Consider the following 16,189-nt stretch of genomic DNA (forward strand, 5'->3'; position numbering starts at 1 on the left):
ATTGCATATTTCAAATTCTGCCATCTTATTAAGCACATTTACATAAGCCAGCAATGAGCACAGCTTTGACATTGTGCTTTGGCACAAATGTGAAGTGCAACTCTTCTGCCCCCACCTTTATAAATATGCATCAAGTGTGCTCATATGGGTTGCTTTCAAACTCCTAAAAGTTAAAAAACTGCAGGAAACTATGGGCATCGGAAAATTAAATGAAAAGCTTTATGTTAATTAAAGCTAGAACTAACCCAAACTTCTTTAATTTCCCCAGGACAAAGATTGCTGCTCATTTACATTCACCAGTATAAATCCTTTCTCTCTGTGTATTATTGTATGTGAACCTGGAGGGGCACTGGCTTTATCCACACCAGTATAAGCAGGAATTCAAAAAGCCAGGGCTTCTCTGTCTCCCTGCAGACACCTTTCTATACACTACCACATTCCCTGATGTAGACAGTGCAGGCAACCGGGAGTCCTTTATTCCAGCATAAGTTATTATAAGCTGTCTCTCCCCATTAAGCTTCAGTCCCCAGATAAAGCTTCAGACCCAGTGGTGTTTTGGAGGTCTGCAAGTCCATGTGGGATAGTGCAAAAATGGAATGGATTATGATCAAGAAAGTAGCATAGGATAAAGACATAGTGGGTAAAGCATCCAAAGCAGATAGGTAATTTTATTACCCAAAAATCTGACCTGATTCTAGTAGCTAATCACTTTCTCATTGCTGTTTTATTTTCGTAGCAAAAGCTTGTACAATTTGCAGGTATGAAATGAATATATGACATTTCACTTGAGTCTGCCACACAGGTTCCAATACGATTGGCCAAGCATTTACAACCTGTTTGTATGTGCACATGTTTTGTAAGGCACCTGCCTATTTACCAGAATAATTACCCCAGAACTGCTTTCAAAATGAATAACAGCTTTTTAGACTCAAGAAAACACAGCAGTGATGTGAGATTACTTTCAGAGAAAAACATTCAAAGTTACTTTCCTTGCTCTGGAGTAGAAGAAAGCCAGTGCTTCCATGTGCAAGCCTCTGATTTTGTGATCAATTAGGATGGGGTAGTTCAGTTACTTCTGCATTATTCCATTGGCTTTGGCTTGGGATCAGGTGGGCAGAAGCATACAAAACTCAGCATTTAGGACTGTAAAATTAAGAGCAGCAATTGTTTACAGTGCTGTTCCCACAGTAAAGCTGCCTGTTTAAGCCATTTCCTGGCTTTGTAATTCACTGTTTTCTCCACACTTTCCTTCTCTTTCAATTAGCCAGCTTATTTCTACTGGAAGTTACATTTTCAGAAGGGCACTCCCAAAAATCCCAGGCCAAGAAGTATCAGTGGTTTCTCAGTGCACAGTGTTAAACTCTCCCAAACATGGGAGGCGATAATCTCTTGCACTACAAATAAGGTCTGCATGGGCTGCTTCTCACAAAGAGCATTTGTCAATATAGGAACATCTGAAATTATTCTACATGTTTTTTTTTTTTCTCTTAAGAATGTGTTTTCAAGCTACGCAGCAGCTCTGTCCTGCTTTCTGTGACTGATTATGATGGAGACGGCACCTAGGCAGCTTGGGGCATTTACTGCCTGACTTCCTGCTGGATGGCCTGTGTCTCCTAGTCATAGTTTATCTTCCCTTGCCTCTAAGCTTCAGCAGGTCACAAGTTCAGTGTTTTGGAAAGGAGTACTCCCTGCTGATGCATCTGTAAGTTCTCTGGTTCCTCCCCAGAAGCGGTCCTCCCCCTGCATCTTAAAGAAAAGCACATGAAGTTGAGGCTTCTGAGTACCAGAATTCCATTCCCACACTTGTGCAGAAGCAGAGACCATGCCTGCCAAGGCTGAGGTCAAGCATGTTATTCCTGTGAGCGACTTCAAACAGAATTAAAAGAAACACTGAACCTTTCTTTGAAAGGCATGTGAAGCACATTAGTTTCTAGGGTTTTACTGCTCAGAATTAGATGCAAAGAAGCTCCTCTGACCAATACTGTCTGAAGAGAGACTGCAGTTCAAGTTAAACCGAAAATATACAAGAAGGACCATGTTTTCCATGCCCATCTACAAATTGTTTCACTGATTATAATGAAAAAATCACAGGATCAGGCCCTCCTAGTAACAGATAGCATGAGCAGCTTACAGTAAAGGTTGCTAGACTTCCTACTATGAGCTCTTTCCCTCCCCCTAGGAATAAAACATAGCAGCTGTCATTTAGTAGTAGACATAATTTTAACCTTTGCTACGTACTTGCTTCAGATCAGCTCTTTGGAAGTTCAGCCAAAAAAGCTTAGATTTCTGTTTTCTCCTCCAGTTAAAATTTCTGCATTCCTTTCCCCAAAGGCAATTCCTTCAGTTAAAAAAGAAATAAAATAAAAATCAAATTCCTTTCATAACCCCAAAAACTTTCATCCTTGGAACAGTGCTAGACTTGGTCAAGTACCAAGTATGTGATACTTCACCCCTGTTCAGTCTTTATCAGAAAAGGCAGGTTACACTGTACCCTTCCTCTGCATAGCAGACAGGTAACGTACAGTGAAACCACACTTGTCCTATCATTCCTCCTTTCAACTTGAGATCAGAGTATCAGCTATGCTGAAGCCAGTGTAAGCAGCACTTTGAACACCTCTCACAAAAAAGCACCCTGTGTTGTGCCTGTGTTTGAGTGAGGCTGCTCTTAGAAGTCACAGGATCTGCTCACAGCTACTCAGCTTTAACTGATAAAACTGCCTCTAGACCCAGGGAAGTGAAGAGAATTTGGTCTTTTGCACAAAACATGTGCAAATGGCTCAAAACATCATCACTTCTCAGGCACCCCCAATTAACTACAAGGGAAGCACATAAATGCCAGTTTTTCAGGTATTTGTTGTGTTCCTCCAAATTCTGTAAATGAAACCCCAAACCCTGCCATCCCCTGTCCCCAGCATTACAGAGGAATATACAGAAAGGTTTAGAAAACTTTTTAGTCTGTTTAAATATGATGTTGGTGTACTGCTTATGGACTTACTTGTGTTAAAAGCCACAGCAATGGGAATTCAAGCAACTGCACAACAGCCATGCCTAACTGCCAGCATGAGCTTCTATGAAGCACTGAAATAAGATTAGCGGCTTCATTTTTCCCTTCTCCAGATTCCTTGGCAAATTCAATGAAGATTTTCAGCAGTGAGCTGATGATGCAGCAAGCAAAAAACTGTAAATTACTCAGCCCCAAGTGCAAGGTCAGCCACGTAAGCTGTAACATCCTATGCTGGTATACAAATACTTTTTCCAGTGAAGACCATCATCTTGTAGGTTTTCTATTTCAGTTTGAAGAAGATACTGATACATATTGATTGCTGTTCAGTACAATCTTAAGCTGTACTTTCTGTTCAAAATCTCACAAGTTTTATAAGAAAATACACATTTGCTGGTATGATTCAGTCAAGTTCTTGCAAGCTCAGGATCTTACTGAATCATAGAATGATAGAACAGTTAAGGTTGGAAAGGACCTTAAGATCATCTAGTTCCACCCCCCCTGCCATGGGCAGGGACACCTCACACTAAACCATGTCACCCAAGGCCTTGTCCAACCTGGCCTTGAACACCACCAGGGATGGAGCATTCACAACTTCCCTGGGCAACTCATTCCAGTGCCTCACCACCCTTAAAGAACTTCTTCCTTGTATCCGATCTAAACTTCCCCTGTTTAAGTTTTAACCCATTAACCCTTGTCCTATCACTACAGTCCCTGATGAAGAGTCCCTCCCCAGCATCCCTATAGGCCCCCTTCAGATACTGGAAGGCTGCTATGAGGTCTCCACGCAGCCTTCTCTTCTCCAGGCTGAACAGCCCCAACTTTCTCAACCTGTCTTCATACAGGAGGTGCTCCAGTCCCCTGATCATCCTCGTGGCCCTCCTCTGGACTTGTTCCAACAGTTCCATGTCCTTTTTATGTTGAGGACACCAGAACTGCACACATTACTCCAGGTGAGGTCTCATGAGAGCAGAGTAGAGGGGCAGGATCACCTCCTTGGACCCGCTGGTCACACTCCTTTTAATGCAGCCCAGGATACAGTTGGCTTTCTGGGCTGCAAGCACACACTGAAGCCAGCTCATGTTCATTTTCTCATCAACCAACACCCCCAAGTCCTTCTCTGCAGGGCTGCTCTGAATCTCTTCCCTGCCCAACCTGTAGCTGTGCCTGGGATTGCTCTGATCCAGGTGCAGGACCTTGCACTTGGCATGGTTAAACTTCATAAGGCTGGCATCAACCCAGCTCACAAGCGTGTCGAGGTCCCCCTGGAAAAGGAATTGAAAGTATTAAACTATTCTTTCAAAAGGATACACACGAGAAAAAGGGATCTGTTGGAGAGTTGGTGAAATATGCAGTATTTCAGGACAAGGAGGGCTTTTTTTTTTTTGGTTTTCTCCCCCCCCCCTTTTCAGTAAAGGAGTCCCTTGTGAATTTGATACAGGGACTGGTGTAAGAAGAGGCTACATGTTTTAGCTTACCTTTTGTCAGCAGTGAAATACAATTTTGGAAAGACTTAAGATGAAAATAGGTAAAAATCAAGGAATAAAATTAATTCTTCCAATATAGGAACAAAAATGAAGCTTATTGATATCGGCCTCTCCTTACTGTATTAGATAAGCATTTTAAGTAGTTTTTGAATGTGAAGTTAGACTATGATATTCCTCACCTCTCATCAATCATCTGTATTTTGGCTGCTCTTTCACAACCACATTTTAGGCTTACTGGTGAACTTCATTCAATTCTATATTTTTCCTGTGAGAATTAAAAACACAGACAGAGAAGCACCTGCAATGGGATGGTTTATTGATGCTTTCAAGAGATTCCATCTTCCTGAGCAAGCTCAGAAACATAGCTTGTACTTCCAGAAACAGTACCTGATCTTTCCTCTAAAGAACAGATCTCTCTCTGCGTAAGATTCTTTCCAGCTGAAGTGTTTTGGAAAGCTTCAGCTTCAAGCTGCATGTAAAGATTTGCCTCACTGTATTAAACCCATTTATTTTGAGTATGTTTCATTATCTCAACCCAAAATTTGGTTCATATGACCGCTAATAACACTAATTGTTGTAGAAATCTCAAGTCTCCACTCAGTACTGACAGCGTGGGTCCCAAAGTGTTGTCCAAAATAAATGTAATGGTTTCTGTAATTTAGTAGGAAACTACCTTTTCTACTGCCAGAGCACTTAAAACAAAAAAAAGAGAAAACAAGCCATGTAAACAGTACAAATAGCATGGATCATTGTTATCTGCTTTGTCTTCCTTGAAAGCAGAGGAGAACAGAAAAGGAGTTGTTCTGATTGGAGGTCTTCAATCAGGGTTTGTTACTCTTCATCATTTAAGAACATAGATGACTGCATTGGTCTTCCAGTTTTTCCACGAAGACTTCTGGTTTCCTTGTCTCTCTTAATCATATCAGACAGTCACTACAGATCAATGCCCTTTACAGATTTACCTTGGAAGGACCGACAAGGAGGTAGGTCACTCAGAGAACACAGCTGAAAGAAAGCAGACTAGAAAATATGACTGCAAAGTTTCTCTTCAGCAGTAAGTTCTCGTACCGAAGTTAGCCCATTAAGTTTAATAGTTAAGTAAAAACAGCGGGTACTTATTCACACACAGTTTTGGGAGGAACGACTGAAATGCCAACAAGAAAACCACACTTTTTAGACAAACTGATATTACATCACGTTAGTGGGCAACAGAACTCTTTAAAAAAATAAACCTTTTGACACACGAGAATGAAATCACATTTTAGCATGCTTTAAACAGCTGAACTGCTCTTCAAAGCATGAATTTTCAGCTACTGGCAAAGACAATGATATCTCCTCATTTGGAAATTAAAAAGCATTTAGCCATAAGTTAAAGCTAGCCTACATGTAAGTGGGCTAAATACTAGGCAAAGATTTTTCCCTTTTCACATTTAAGATAGTACAGTTCATCACTTTCATAGCTTATATGTTGTTGTGCAATGCCCCACAGAAGTTTTACATCTACTCTGCGAAAGAGAACAAGAGTAAACATCTTTCTTTTAGGACAGTCACAAATGGTAAAGCCAGTGGTATTTGCTTGTCCATTTAATTAGGTGTTTGCTGTTTATCACACACAAGAACTGTAAGCAGAGTCCATGGATTCTTCTGAGCAATGAAACCTCATGGTTCCATGCAAGTTCAATACTGTCTTTCATTCCCCCCCCCCCCTTCATTTGCTGTTTTCCCCAGCCCAGGATATGTTTCCAACTATTTTCACCTGATTTTAAGAGCTTTAAGGGAGAGAAGGTATTACCTCATTACTTCTACTCAAGAAAGCCTGGCTCCAGGCTTGTGCCAGTTCAGGTACATCTTAGACCACAGGAAGCTGGATGTTTTTCTTTTGAGGCACTAGAAGTTCGGCTAATAGTAATAGTCAAGTCGCCTAAAGCTAAAGGGACAAGTAGCTCTCGTTGCCTTCCTATTTAAACACCTGGCCAGTGAAGAAATCTTCTTTTCCCTGAAATGCATTAAGTACAGCTTGCAGTAACAGATTCCCCACACAGTCTGGCATTCATGCACTTGTAGTCCTAATGTATACTGTCCTGTCTTACTCCACAGTTTCCTCAGTGAGAGAAGTTAACAGTGGATCTCTCCACACTCAGATACACACACATCTTTTTTCACTGCATAATTACCAGGTTTATATTTCTTCTTCCACATTCTCAAGCTAAGCCAAGACAAGCTCAGTTCTGTGACAATGTCTTCATGTACCTCTCTTCAGAGAGAGCTGCTGCAGCTGAACAAGACAATTGCAGCATGCTAATTATACATGGATTCAATATGTGGTTGAAAAGAGAATGACCAGTTTTCTCATTTATCCTTTTTCAGACATTTAGAAAATCCCACCGTCAGCATCTCGAGTAAAAAATAGGTGACATCTTCAGACCCTAGTAAAACCACTTACATGTGTTGACATGTTTAAACATCCCCACCTCAAGTAACACAGTGGCCTGCAGTCTTCCTTGATCCATCCACAGAGCAAGAGTTATTTTTACTGAGTCAGTAATCATGCATTGTCTTCCAGAGGAAATACTAGCCGGGTACCCCTGCTTGTAACTTCATGATCTGCTGCTCCCACATCACGTTCCAGTGCTTCCTCTGAACTGCTTTTTGTTCTCCTGTCATCAAGGCTAGTGGTAGCTGTATGGGGGCCAGAAGAACCGTTTGCAGTTATTGTTGTATCACCATATGTCACAGTAAGGTCACCATCATTCAGAATAAAATCAGAATCCTCTTCTCTAAGCTGTTCTTGATTCTGGGGGAAAAAGAAAAAAAATAAAGAAAAACCTTTGCACAGCACAAATCTAGTCTTTGTCAAGAAGGTAACTGAACAGAAGAGCTCACCTATGTGTTAACACAGAAGCAGCAGTAAGCTGTACAGATCCACTTTGAGAAATGTTAAAAATAGCTTTGATCCTGGTGTTTGTAAATCAGCTTACTGCTCCCTATATAACTGCTGCTGTTGTGGAGCAATGAGGGGGAGCTGAATCCAAGAACTAGATTATAAAACAGGTAACTGGGGATTTAATAGCACTGGAAGTTTACCAGAAGTACAGGAAAGATGAGCAATATACTCTGTTTTTTTCCGGAAAATTTAGAAGGCAGTACAGGAAAAAGACGAGACTACACATAATTAAGTCACTCCAGATTCAGAGTTGCATCTGTTACTAATGAATTTGGCTAATTAGCAAAAGACTTGTGTAAACTAGTAAGAACTCATTAAGCCCAAATTCTTTATATTCAAGTTTTCCTGGACAATTTTTTGTTATAGATCGACTCTTATAAAACTATCTCCTTCACCTTACCTGGTACTAAATAGAGATTTGACCTAGTCCTTAGGAACACACCTGAGCTATACAAGTAGAAACACTGATATAAGAAAGTGATTGCTTCTTAGTTTTGTAACTAGTTCTCATGTTTTCTTTTCAAAAATCAGTTAAGAAAGTGGCTCACAAAACCCTGTGAATCTGTTTTGGCAGAGACAGAATGAAATACATGATCAGAGACTAGAAATTGCTGGAGTAGTAATTTCTCTACAACAGCAAGCACCTGTACTACGTTTCACTCTTGTTTAACATGGTAGTGGTGAAAGGTAAACCAGCAGAATTAGTGAGAAAAATGGGGCTTCCTCATATTTGAAGAAAATTCTATCAGCTATCAATTTGCTTTCCTGCATCTGAAAACAATTATTTCCTCATGTGAATACCTCCATACTGCTTAGCAAGAATGAAATAAGTGTGTATTGCTGTTCTCCTTGGTAGGCTGGACACTGATCAGGTTTTGTTCTCAAAGTACATCATCCACTTCCACTTTGGCAAAGGAAGGAGGACACAGGCTACACGAGGTAGGAAGCCTGTGATCAGCCTGACCAGAAAGCCCTACCTGCACTGCAGAACAGGAGGCACTTGAGATTGAAAATGCTGATTAACCCGTCCACAATGAAAAATATGGTTCAACAAAGCTACCTAGGAAAGCTTCCTGTCATTATTTCAGAATGATAATTGGCCAAAATAAGGCAGCAGAATCCTCTGGATGATGCAGACTGTTTAACTAATGAGGACTGGAAGAGGTGTCAAGAGATTATCAAAACCAGTGACAGAAATAGTGCACTTCAGTGTGAGGTGCAAGACAAGCCCTACTTAAAATGAATGCTAACTCCTCACAACCTTTGTGGCATCCAAATTTGTCTCACTTATTAGAGACAGGGTTACTGTGATAGAGAATACAGTTCTCAAAGAGCAAACAGTTCTGGACACTTGGTTTCTTTGACTGCAAAGAAAACAGTGGACTACTGTCACTGTTTTAAGAAAGGCAGGCAGAAATTAAAGAGTTCAACTCTAGTTGGCAGAATTAACCTTTACAAGATTTCCACTGAAAAAAAAAAAGTGTAAGCCTGAGGGACAAGAGTGGAATGATTAGAAAAGGTACACAAAATCAGCTATTTAAGAAAATCTGGTGTCCTTATACATTCTGTTTTTGAAGAAGAGACAAAGATGAAAAGCAGAAAGATTACTTAGAATGGTTTGCGACAGCTGACTGGCTATGTTTTAAGAAGTCAAAGAAACTCAGCAGCTCTATCACAAGTTGCCTTTCATGGTGTTTGCCCTTGAAGAAGCACCAAGGAGGAGAAGGCAGGGCTAATGGCACACCGGGAGGTTTTGCAATACCAGGGCCACATGTGCAGCGTCTGCAGCAAGGTCCCAAAGCATCTTCTGTCTCCTCAATACTATTTAACAGGGAATCCTTACAGCTACCTGTCAGATAAGCAACTGGTAAGAACAGACACTACACTTGAGCTTCTCCAAAAGGCTGAAAAGTCAAGTCCTGAGTGGGCCACAGGCTTTATACTACACGGTAAGTCCTAACTCAGTCTTTGCTGGTTTGCCCCAGGCTGTGCTTGCATGTATGTAAACATGATCAATTCCAGAGAAAACACTGAGCTTTCTTTCAGTGTACTGAACAAACTTGCCTTCTACGAGCCAGATTCCACTTATTATTTAATTTCTGAAAAGCACTGCAGGTAGCAGGCAATTTCTTTCATGTGTTTCCCCAGAGAACATCCATGAACAATCCCATGTAGCATACGGATTTGCTATGTTTGCAAGCAAAGAGGATGGGTGAATAAACCTACTGTGCTTCATGCAGCATGAACAATTCAAGAAAAGCAGGAAATGTATCCAAGTAGATCCCTAGAGACTTGAAATTCTTCCAAGAATAACCCTAAACTGGCCTCTGCAGTCCCTACAGTTCTATAGGAACAGCTTCAATTCACTCAAAAAACATAGGTCTGAATTTCACTACTTAAAACTAACAAACTAGAACGGCTGGGTAGCTAAATCCAAAACCATACAAAAAATTGAATTTTGCTTTGATGTGCTGACCATAACCCTGAGGGCCCTCAGAGAACTCTGTCCCATTTGTGGTGAAATCTGCCCATGCTCTTAAGAAAGCATGCTGGAGACATTCAAACAGCTAAAGCTTAGAGTTACTGCTTACAAAGCCAGTCTTTATTGCCTCCCAGTGCATGCACTTCTTTTTGCATTGCCAAGTACACCACACATACAAAGTGCTGGTAATAATCACGGACACTGCTGGTGCTGAATACAACATAGGCGACGTGGATGACAAAACTTGCATCAGAAGTTACTTATCTTCTGCTTCCAAAACAAAAGTGTCATGTAGCAGGCATGCAAAGTACATTACAACTTCAATCTCTCTGTTGAGAGTTTCTCTATTTCTCAGCTGACTTCAAATTCATCAAGGAAACTAAATAACTTTTTGCTGTGAATCTAGAGCTACCAAGAAAGGGAAGGGGGGAGGCACAGGTGAAGCGTTTTCTTACCAGTTCTGAGAATTACCTCCTTCAAGACTTATACAAAGTACAAATGAAGTTCCTTTACTGGGTTTGCACATTTAGAAAAATAATTGAATTCCCTCATACCAAGCTGTCACACTTTGTATGGTGCAAGAAATAGACTTAAAGAATGGGTGGGAGAGTGCATAGGACAAAAAAAATACGCCCCTGAACAAACAAAATAACCCCCAGGAATTCTTAATCATCAGGAAGAGGAGATGAAAACACAGATGGTTCTTCCAAATGGGATAAACAGGTGATGAAATAGAATTACTAAAGTTTTAAAGGACATGTCAATAGGACAGAAAAAAAGTAACTTTCATCATTTTGGGATGAATTGGAAAGCCCTGCCATATGGACAGAGAACTATAGAGTGGTTTGGTTTGGAAAGGACTTTAAAGATCACCACCTAGTTCCACCCTCTGTCATGGGCAGGGACATACACTGAAGATAGCACCAGGAGAGAAATATAGGAGCGAGTTTTTGACAATTACAATTTTAAACACTAACTACAGCAACTTTTCATGCTTTTAAATTCCAACTTGGATTCTGTTTGGGTGGGAAGCATTTGACAGTGAGCCTAGCGACACAGTCTTAAAGCAGTAGGAGAACATCAGCAAGGAATAGTAACTGCAGCTTTGGAAAAAATCCACTGTACCTCACCCACTGCATGCTGACTCAAACTTACATGTATGCCATGCAAATTCAGGCTTAGAGGACACGATCTCTTACTTAGGAATAGGTTGTAGATGGATTATGTAATAAGATAACCCACCCTTTGGCATCTTATTAAAAAGATGTACTCCCTGTCATGGAAGTGAAAATGAATTCTAAGTAAGGTTGTAATAAAGCCAGGGAGGGAACGGATGTTGAAAACAATACACAAGTATACAGTCTGTATAGCCACATACGTGCATGCATTCTTCTCTACACAGATGTCGTAACTGCTCAGACATGCACCTGAGTGAGATCTAGAATTTATTACTTCTTTTTGAAACACATTTTCCACATATTTTAAGTTCTCTTGAGTATTTAAAGACTTTTTTGCTTGTTTAATTCCAAGTCTTCAATTCTCTCAGATGTACCATTGAATTTTCTTTGAAACACTTCACAAAAGCACAACTATGCCAAGCAGCTTTTGTCCCCTCAAAGATATGGCACTCTCAGTTGCTTTACCTGCACCTAATAGGAAGGCAGAAAGATTCCACAGCTTTTTAGCTGGTAATAAAATGGTATAGGCAAGTGCTACAGCAAATCCTGGCATGCAGAGTAACGAAAAGCAATAAAGCAACTACAAAGTCTGCAAATCTTGAGAAGAAAATAGAAATAAAAATCTCAAAATTATATTCTTCCCTAAGACTAAAGCAGCAATGCAATGAAATAGGAACAAGAAGACAGTGCAAAGTTCCATTCATACACCTTATACAAAGCACGCAGCCTTATAAGCATTTTTAATGATGCATTTAGCATCCCAACTGTGCATGCGTTGTGTGTGTCAGAACAAATCCAATTAAAGAATAAGTTTACACATACAGTGGTAGCTTAGAATCAGCAGTAAAGGGGGGGGGGAAGCCCAAACGTTAAAGAAAATGAAGCCAAAGCATGCATGTTTATGTTTATTCTGGTTAATAGATAACTAATCTTATAAGATCAGAGATAGACACACGGGCAACACACAAGTAGGCTAATTGGTCTGATGGATGCATTCCAACCTAGATCTGTTGCAAGATCTTTAGTGGCACTGCAAAGATGGGAACAAGGCCAATTTCTTGCATTACCAATAGCTCCAAATAGGCAGCAGGTATTTCACACTTTGAAATTTTACTATCAGCTGAAAGCAAGATGCTAATGACACCAGAAAGATGAGCAGGGGCAGTATTTCAAATTTGGAATTGGAATTCATAACTCTCTAGGAAAAAATGAATAGAAAACTGGCCCAAAACTACTTGAACATGGCAGAGATGTTACCATTCCAAAGAACCTGTAAATTTGAGTGATCCCACATAGTGCAATGGTTTTATTTATAGGCAGCTTATACAGAGTTGTACATTTCAGAAGCCCTGCAGAGATAGGAATGGCATGTATCAGGATCCTGCAAGAGTAATAGGAGAATGAAGCATCAATTATTACAAGACATGGCTGTAAAGACAGTATAGTGGCCTGCTACACTGAGATAAGTAACTGATGAAAGGTTTCTGAAACAGTTTCAAATTTCACAGTGGAAACAATGAAAGGAAGCTCCACCAGATTTTTTTCTGGCACGGGTACATGGGCCTGTCTTCTCTGAAGGAGACCTCAATGCAACCTCAGCAGTAACAGGAAAAGAATCTTATCCAAAAGTGTTGAGAAGGGACTGAATATTTTGCAGTGATTCACAGAACTGGTTTATTGACTAGGCTTGTGATTTTCCAATATACTTTAATGTCTTTTGGGGTTTTTTTAAGGTAGTATTTGAACAATAAAGATCATCTCTTATTTCTACGAATGGAAGCTGCTGCCTCAAGGTAGAGTATCTTAAACCTTATCTGCCTAGGACAAACCAGTACTTTCTTGTAGAGTGTCTTTCTCACCAACCTTTTGCCTAAAATAATAGTAATTAAAAAATGCTTTCCTGAAGTTAAACAAAAAAAAAACAAAACCCAGAAGTACTGAGTTGGTCTACTTACATCATAAACCTGGGGACTCGTCAGACATCGGGCGACCAGACCACACCAGCTGGGTAGAGTTGTGGTTAATGGAGGGCCACTGTGAGTGAGAATTGGCTTTAAATAACTGAAGTAGTTAAGGAAAACACATCAGTGCTCGAAAACCACTATTGAAAATAAAAAGACAATTGTACATCAGTGTGGTTCTGCCTTTGATCTATGTGCAGTTCAACAACTGCATGTAAAACACCCATTGAAAAAAATCCACATTTGTAGACAAATAAATGAAGGGACCTCAAGAAACAAATGAGGGGACCTCAAGAAACATTTTCCTTTATACTTTCCTTTATACTTCCCTTCATATTTTCCTTTATACTTTCAAGGGCAGTTTCCTTACTCTTACACTCCCTGCAAGGAAAATGACCCAACTCCCTTCTTACAAGTTTCAAGCAGTTGCAAGGGTTCAGCTTTTGGGATCTCTGGAGCCAAAAGGAGCAAGCAGAGGTACAAGTGCTTTAGTGCTAATAGGTCCAAAGGTATTTCTGCTGTGAAGATGGGAGCATATTGTTGAGGTGAACTAGAGGTAACAAGGTGACACACATGTGCGGCGCAACACAGGGAAATAAAGAAATACTATCAAAGCAATGCAGCCACTTGAGCTACTAGCTGGTCACCAAACCACAGAGATGCAACCAGAGATCTTACTCTGGTAAGGCTCAAAGATATCTCTGTGGTGCACATATTCATACCACGCAGAGCCCTAAAAAGGGAAAACTCCATGAAAAGAATCACATAACACAGGGTAGAAGAAAAGCAGCAATGCTACCTAGATTACATTGAGGGGGCAGCAGGGAGGGAAAGGAAGGTGTCTTTACACCTCTTTTCACACGTCTGCCTCCAGGTAAATCCTCATGTGCTCACACTAGTACTCCAGATGGACAATCTGCCTGGGGAAACGCTCTGGAGTCAAAAAAGGGGTCCCTGCTGGGGACAAGAACAGAGCTCAGGAGGAGAGTGCTAATACTTCCAAATGTTGTTTGAAATCAGGACCACAGGGGTTTGGGTTGGTGTGGGGTTTCTTTGTTATTTTTTCAGTTGTTCTGATTATTTTAAATGTAAATATATATTGCAGGTCATTTCTTTCTCTCTGGGCTTGGAGTTCTAAGAATCAAGTCCACTTGTGAATACAACAGCTTCCCTGATCCTCTCACAGATGAAGCTGCTTAGGGGAAAGGACGAGTTTAAAAGACGGCTGTTTTTACAGAGATATATCCCTCCCTTTTAGCAGAGCCTAGCATAGCATGTTTACTTGAGCATATAACAGCATGATTATGCTGCTGCAGGGTTACGTGTCCTCCTTTCCTCCTCCAGTAACAGTGTGGCTACACCCAGTCCTGGAAAGAAATAAGCTTTTTGCCCTTACACTAACCTACCAGCCTCCACACTGCCTTGCGGCAGACCGGCATGCAGCAACTTGGTCATAATAAAACAAACCACTAGAAGACATCTGGTACTTCATCAAAGTTGCAGTTTTCTTCCTGTTTAACAATTGTGGGTGAATGCCGGGAATAGCCCATGACAATAAATGAACTTTATGTTCCACAGGAATGAAGTTCCCAGTTATCCATCTGGACAGAGCTCTGCAGGCAATAGCCAGTGTTGGAGTGCACTGCCAAGTGCAACTTACTTACATCTTTTTCATGTTAACTTCCCTTGCAGAGAGTGAATTTTGAGGCAATCTGCTTTTCTACCCACAAACCAAGGGAATGCATCAGCAAAAAATATTTTACCTGTGGGTATAGAGGTGGCAACTCTAAAGATCATCCCTTCCATGCAATTTAAGCCCACCCAGCTGATGCTTACCCAAATGCCTCTTTTCACTAGAAGGAGCAAGCTTTTACCTCTAAGGTACAGTAAGACAGTTCTGCCTCTGGATGCCAGTTTCCTTGGCACAAACTTCACAGAAACCTTGCCTAAAGAGTGCTAGTCACCACTGAAAAGCAAATGCACTATCAGCACCCTTTAAGTTTCCATGAAACAGCTAATTAAGCTGTAATTTTCACCTTGTACTTCCCCCTCCCCTTGCTGCAGCTGTGCTAGTGTCAGCTGAGGGAAGTCAGCATTGCCAACTACTCCTTTTATTCATTGGGAACATCCCTTTTGTAATGGCAGGGGAAGAGGATAGCTCTGCTTCCTCCTTAAAAAGACAAAAAAGCAGCAGTCGGTCAGAGCCAGATCCTTCTGTGATTTTACCACAGAGGTCTTCTTTTTGACTTCCTGTTTGACAGGGTCAACAAAAATTGACCTCAATACGCTTTGACACCACCACTCAACTCAAAGGGTTAACCTGGAATTACGAACATTTATGGATATTTAAGCTAGCACATACACTCCCTTCTGGGCTTTGGTCCAATACTACTGCATCTGAAAGCATCAGTCACAAACACATTTTATCCTGAACTGGCAACCGCTATTAGGATCCAAATGCTTTCAACACTATACCTGGGTTTCCCTGAGTGGGAAATCTTGGTGCACAAGGCATGGAAGGAAACTACTGTCCTCCAACAGGCCAGCAATCTCTTATCAAGCAATGGCCAAGACCACAGTGAAAAGACTTACTTCTCAGATGCAAGCTGCAACAAGATTAAGGCTCTGTCACAGATATTTACATATATTTAACTGCCCCAGAAATTACTAGGAATCAATAACTTAAACTTTTTTTAAGTTTTGGGTATAAGTGACCTGCCACAGCCACAAGATTATCTTTGCTATGTTCTACTGAGTGTAAGCTGTTAAGGAGGGGCACCTATATGACGTACTGATTAAGAATATGCTAAGTAGAGTAATAAAACCCACAAGCAGGGAAGACAGGACAGCTACACAAAAATTGTTCAGAAGCATCAGAAAGCATTTACTGGCTTCAGAAATGTTTACAATACTATATACACACAAGGATACTCTGCTTTAACACCCATAGGAAGTTCCAGATATACTAAAGGGAATAAGCTGGATCATACGCAGATTTTTAGTTTCAGAACTTCCTGTATCAGCAATGAGTTTCCCCATCGCAAAAGCAGATGGCCCTTCAGAGCAATGAATTGGGGCTTAGACATGTACAGTGAACTGGAAAACTAGTTAGTGCTAGGAGCATCAGTGAAGATGA

General features: G+C 40.8%; 1 protein-coding gene and 1 non-coding gene across 4 annotated transcripts in view; both read right to left on the reverse strand.

The window, feature by feature from the left end:
- Positions 1-4,787: 4,787 nt before the first annotated feature.
- SLC9A7 (solute carrier family 9 member A7) overlaps positions 4,788-16,189 on the reverse strand; it is a 74,359-nt gene continuing 62,957 nt past the window's right edge. For all 3 annotated transcript variants that reach the window (XM_062628615.1, XM_062628613.1, XM_062628614.1), the window contains 2 exons: positions 13,048-13,153; positions 4,788-7,282 (listed from right to left, as the gene is read on the reverse strand). In XM_062628615.1, the coding sequence (XP_062484599.1) occupies positions 7,034-7,282; positions 13,048-13,153 (355 nt within the window). In that variant the 3' untranslated portion in view covers positions 4,788-7,033. The remainder of the gene's footprint in view (positions 7,283-13,047; positions 13,154-16,189) is intronic.
- LOC134168713 (U2 spliceosomal RNA) lies at positions 9,161-9,348 on the reverse strand. The gene has a single exon (XR_009966643.1). It is a non-coding gene; the product is annotated as a U2 spliceosomal RNA (small nuclear RNA).

Source organism: Pezoporus occidentalis, unplaced genomic scaffold (genome assembly GCF_034315485.1).
Source record: "Pezoporus occidentalis ecotype Australia unplaced genomic scaffold, CSIRO_AGI_Poc_V1 ctg32, whole genome shotgun sequence".
NCBI classification, from domain to species: Eukaryota; Metazoa; Chordata; class Aves; order Psittaciformes; family Psittacidae; genus Pezoporus; species Pezoporus occidentalis.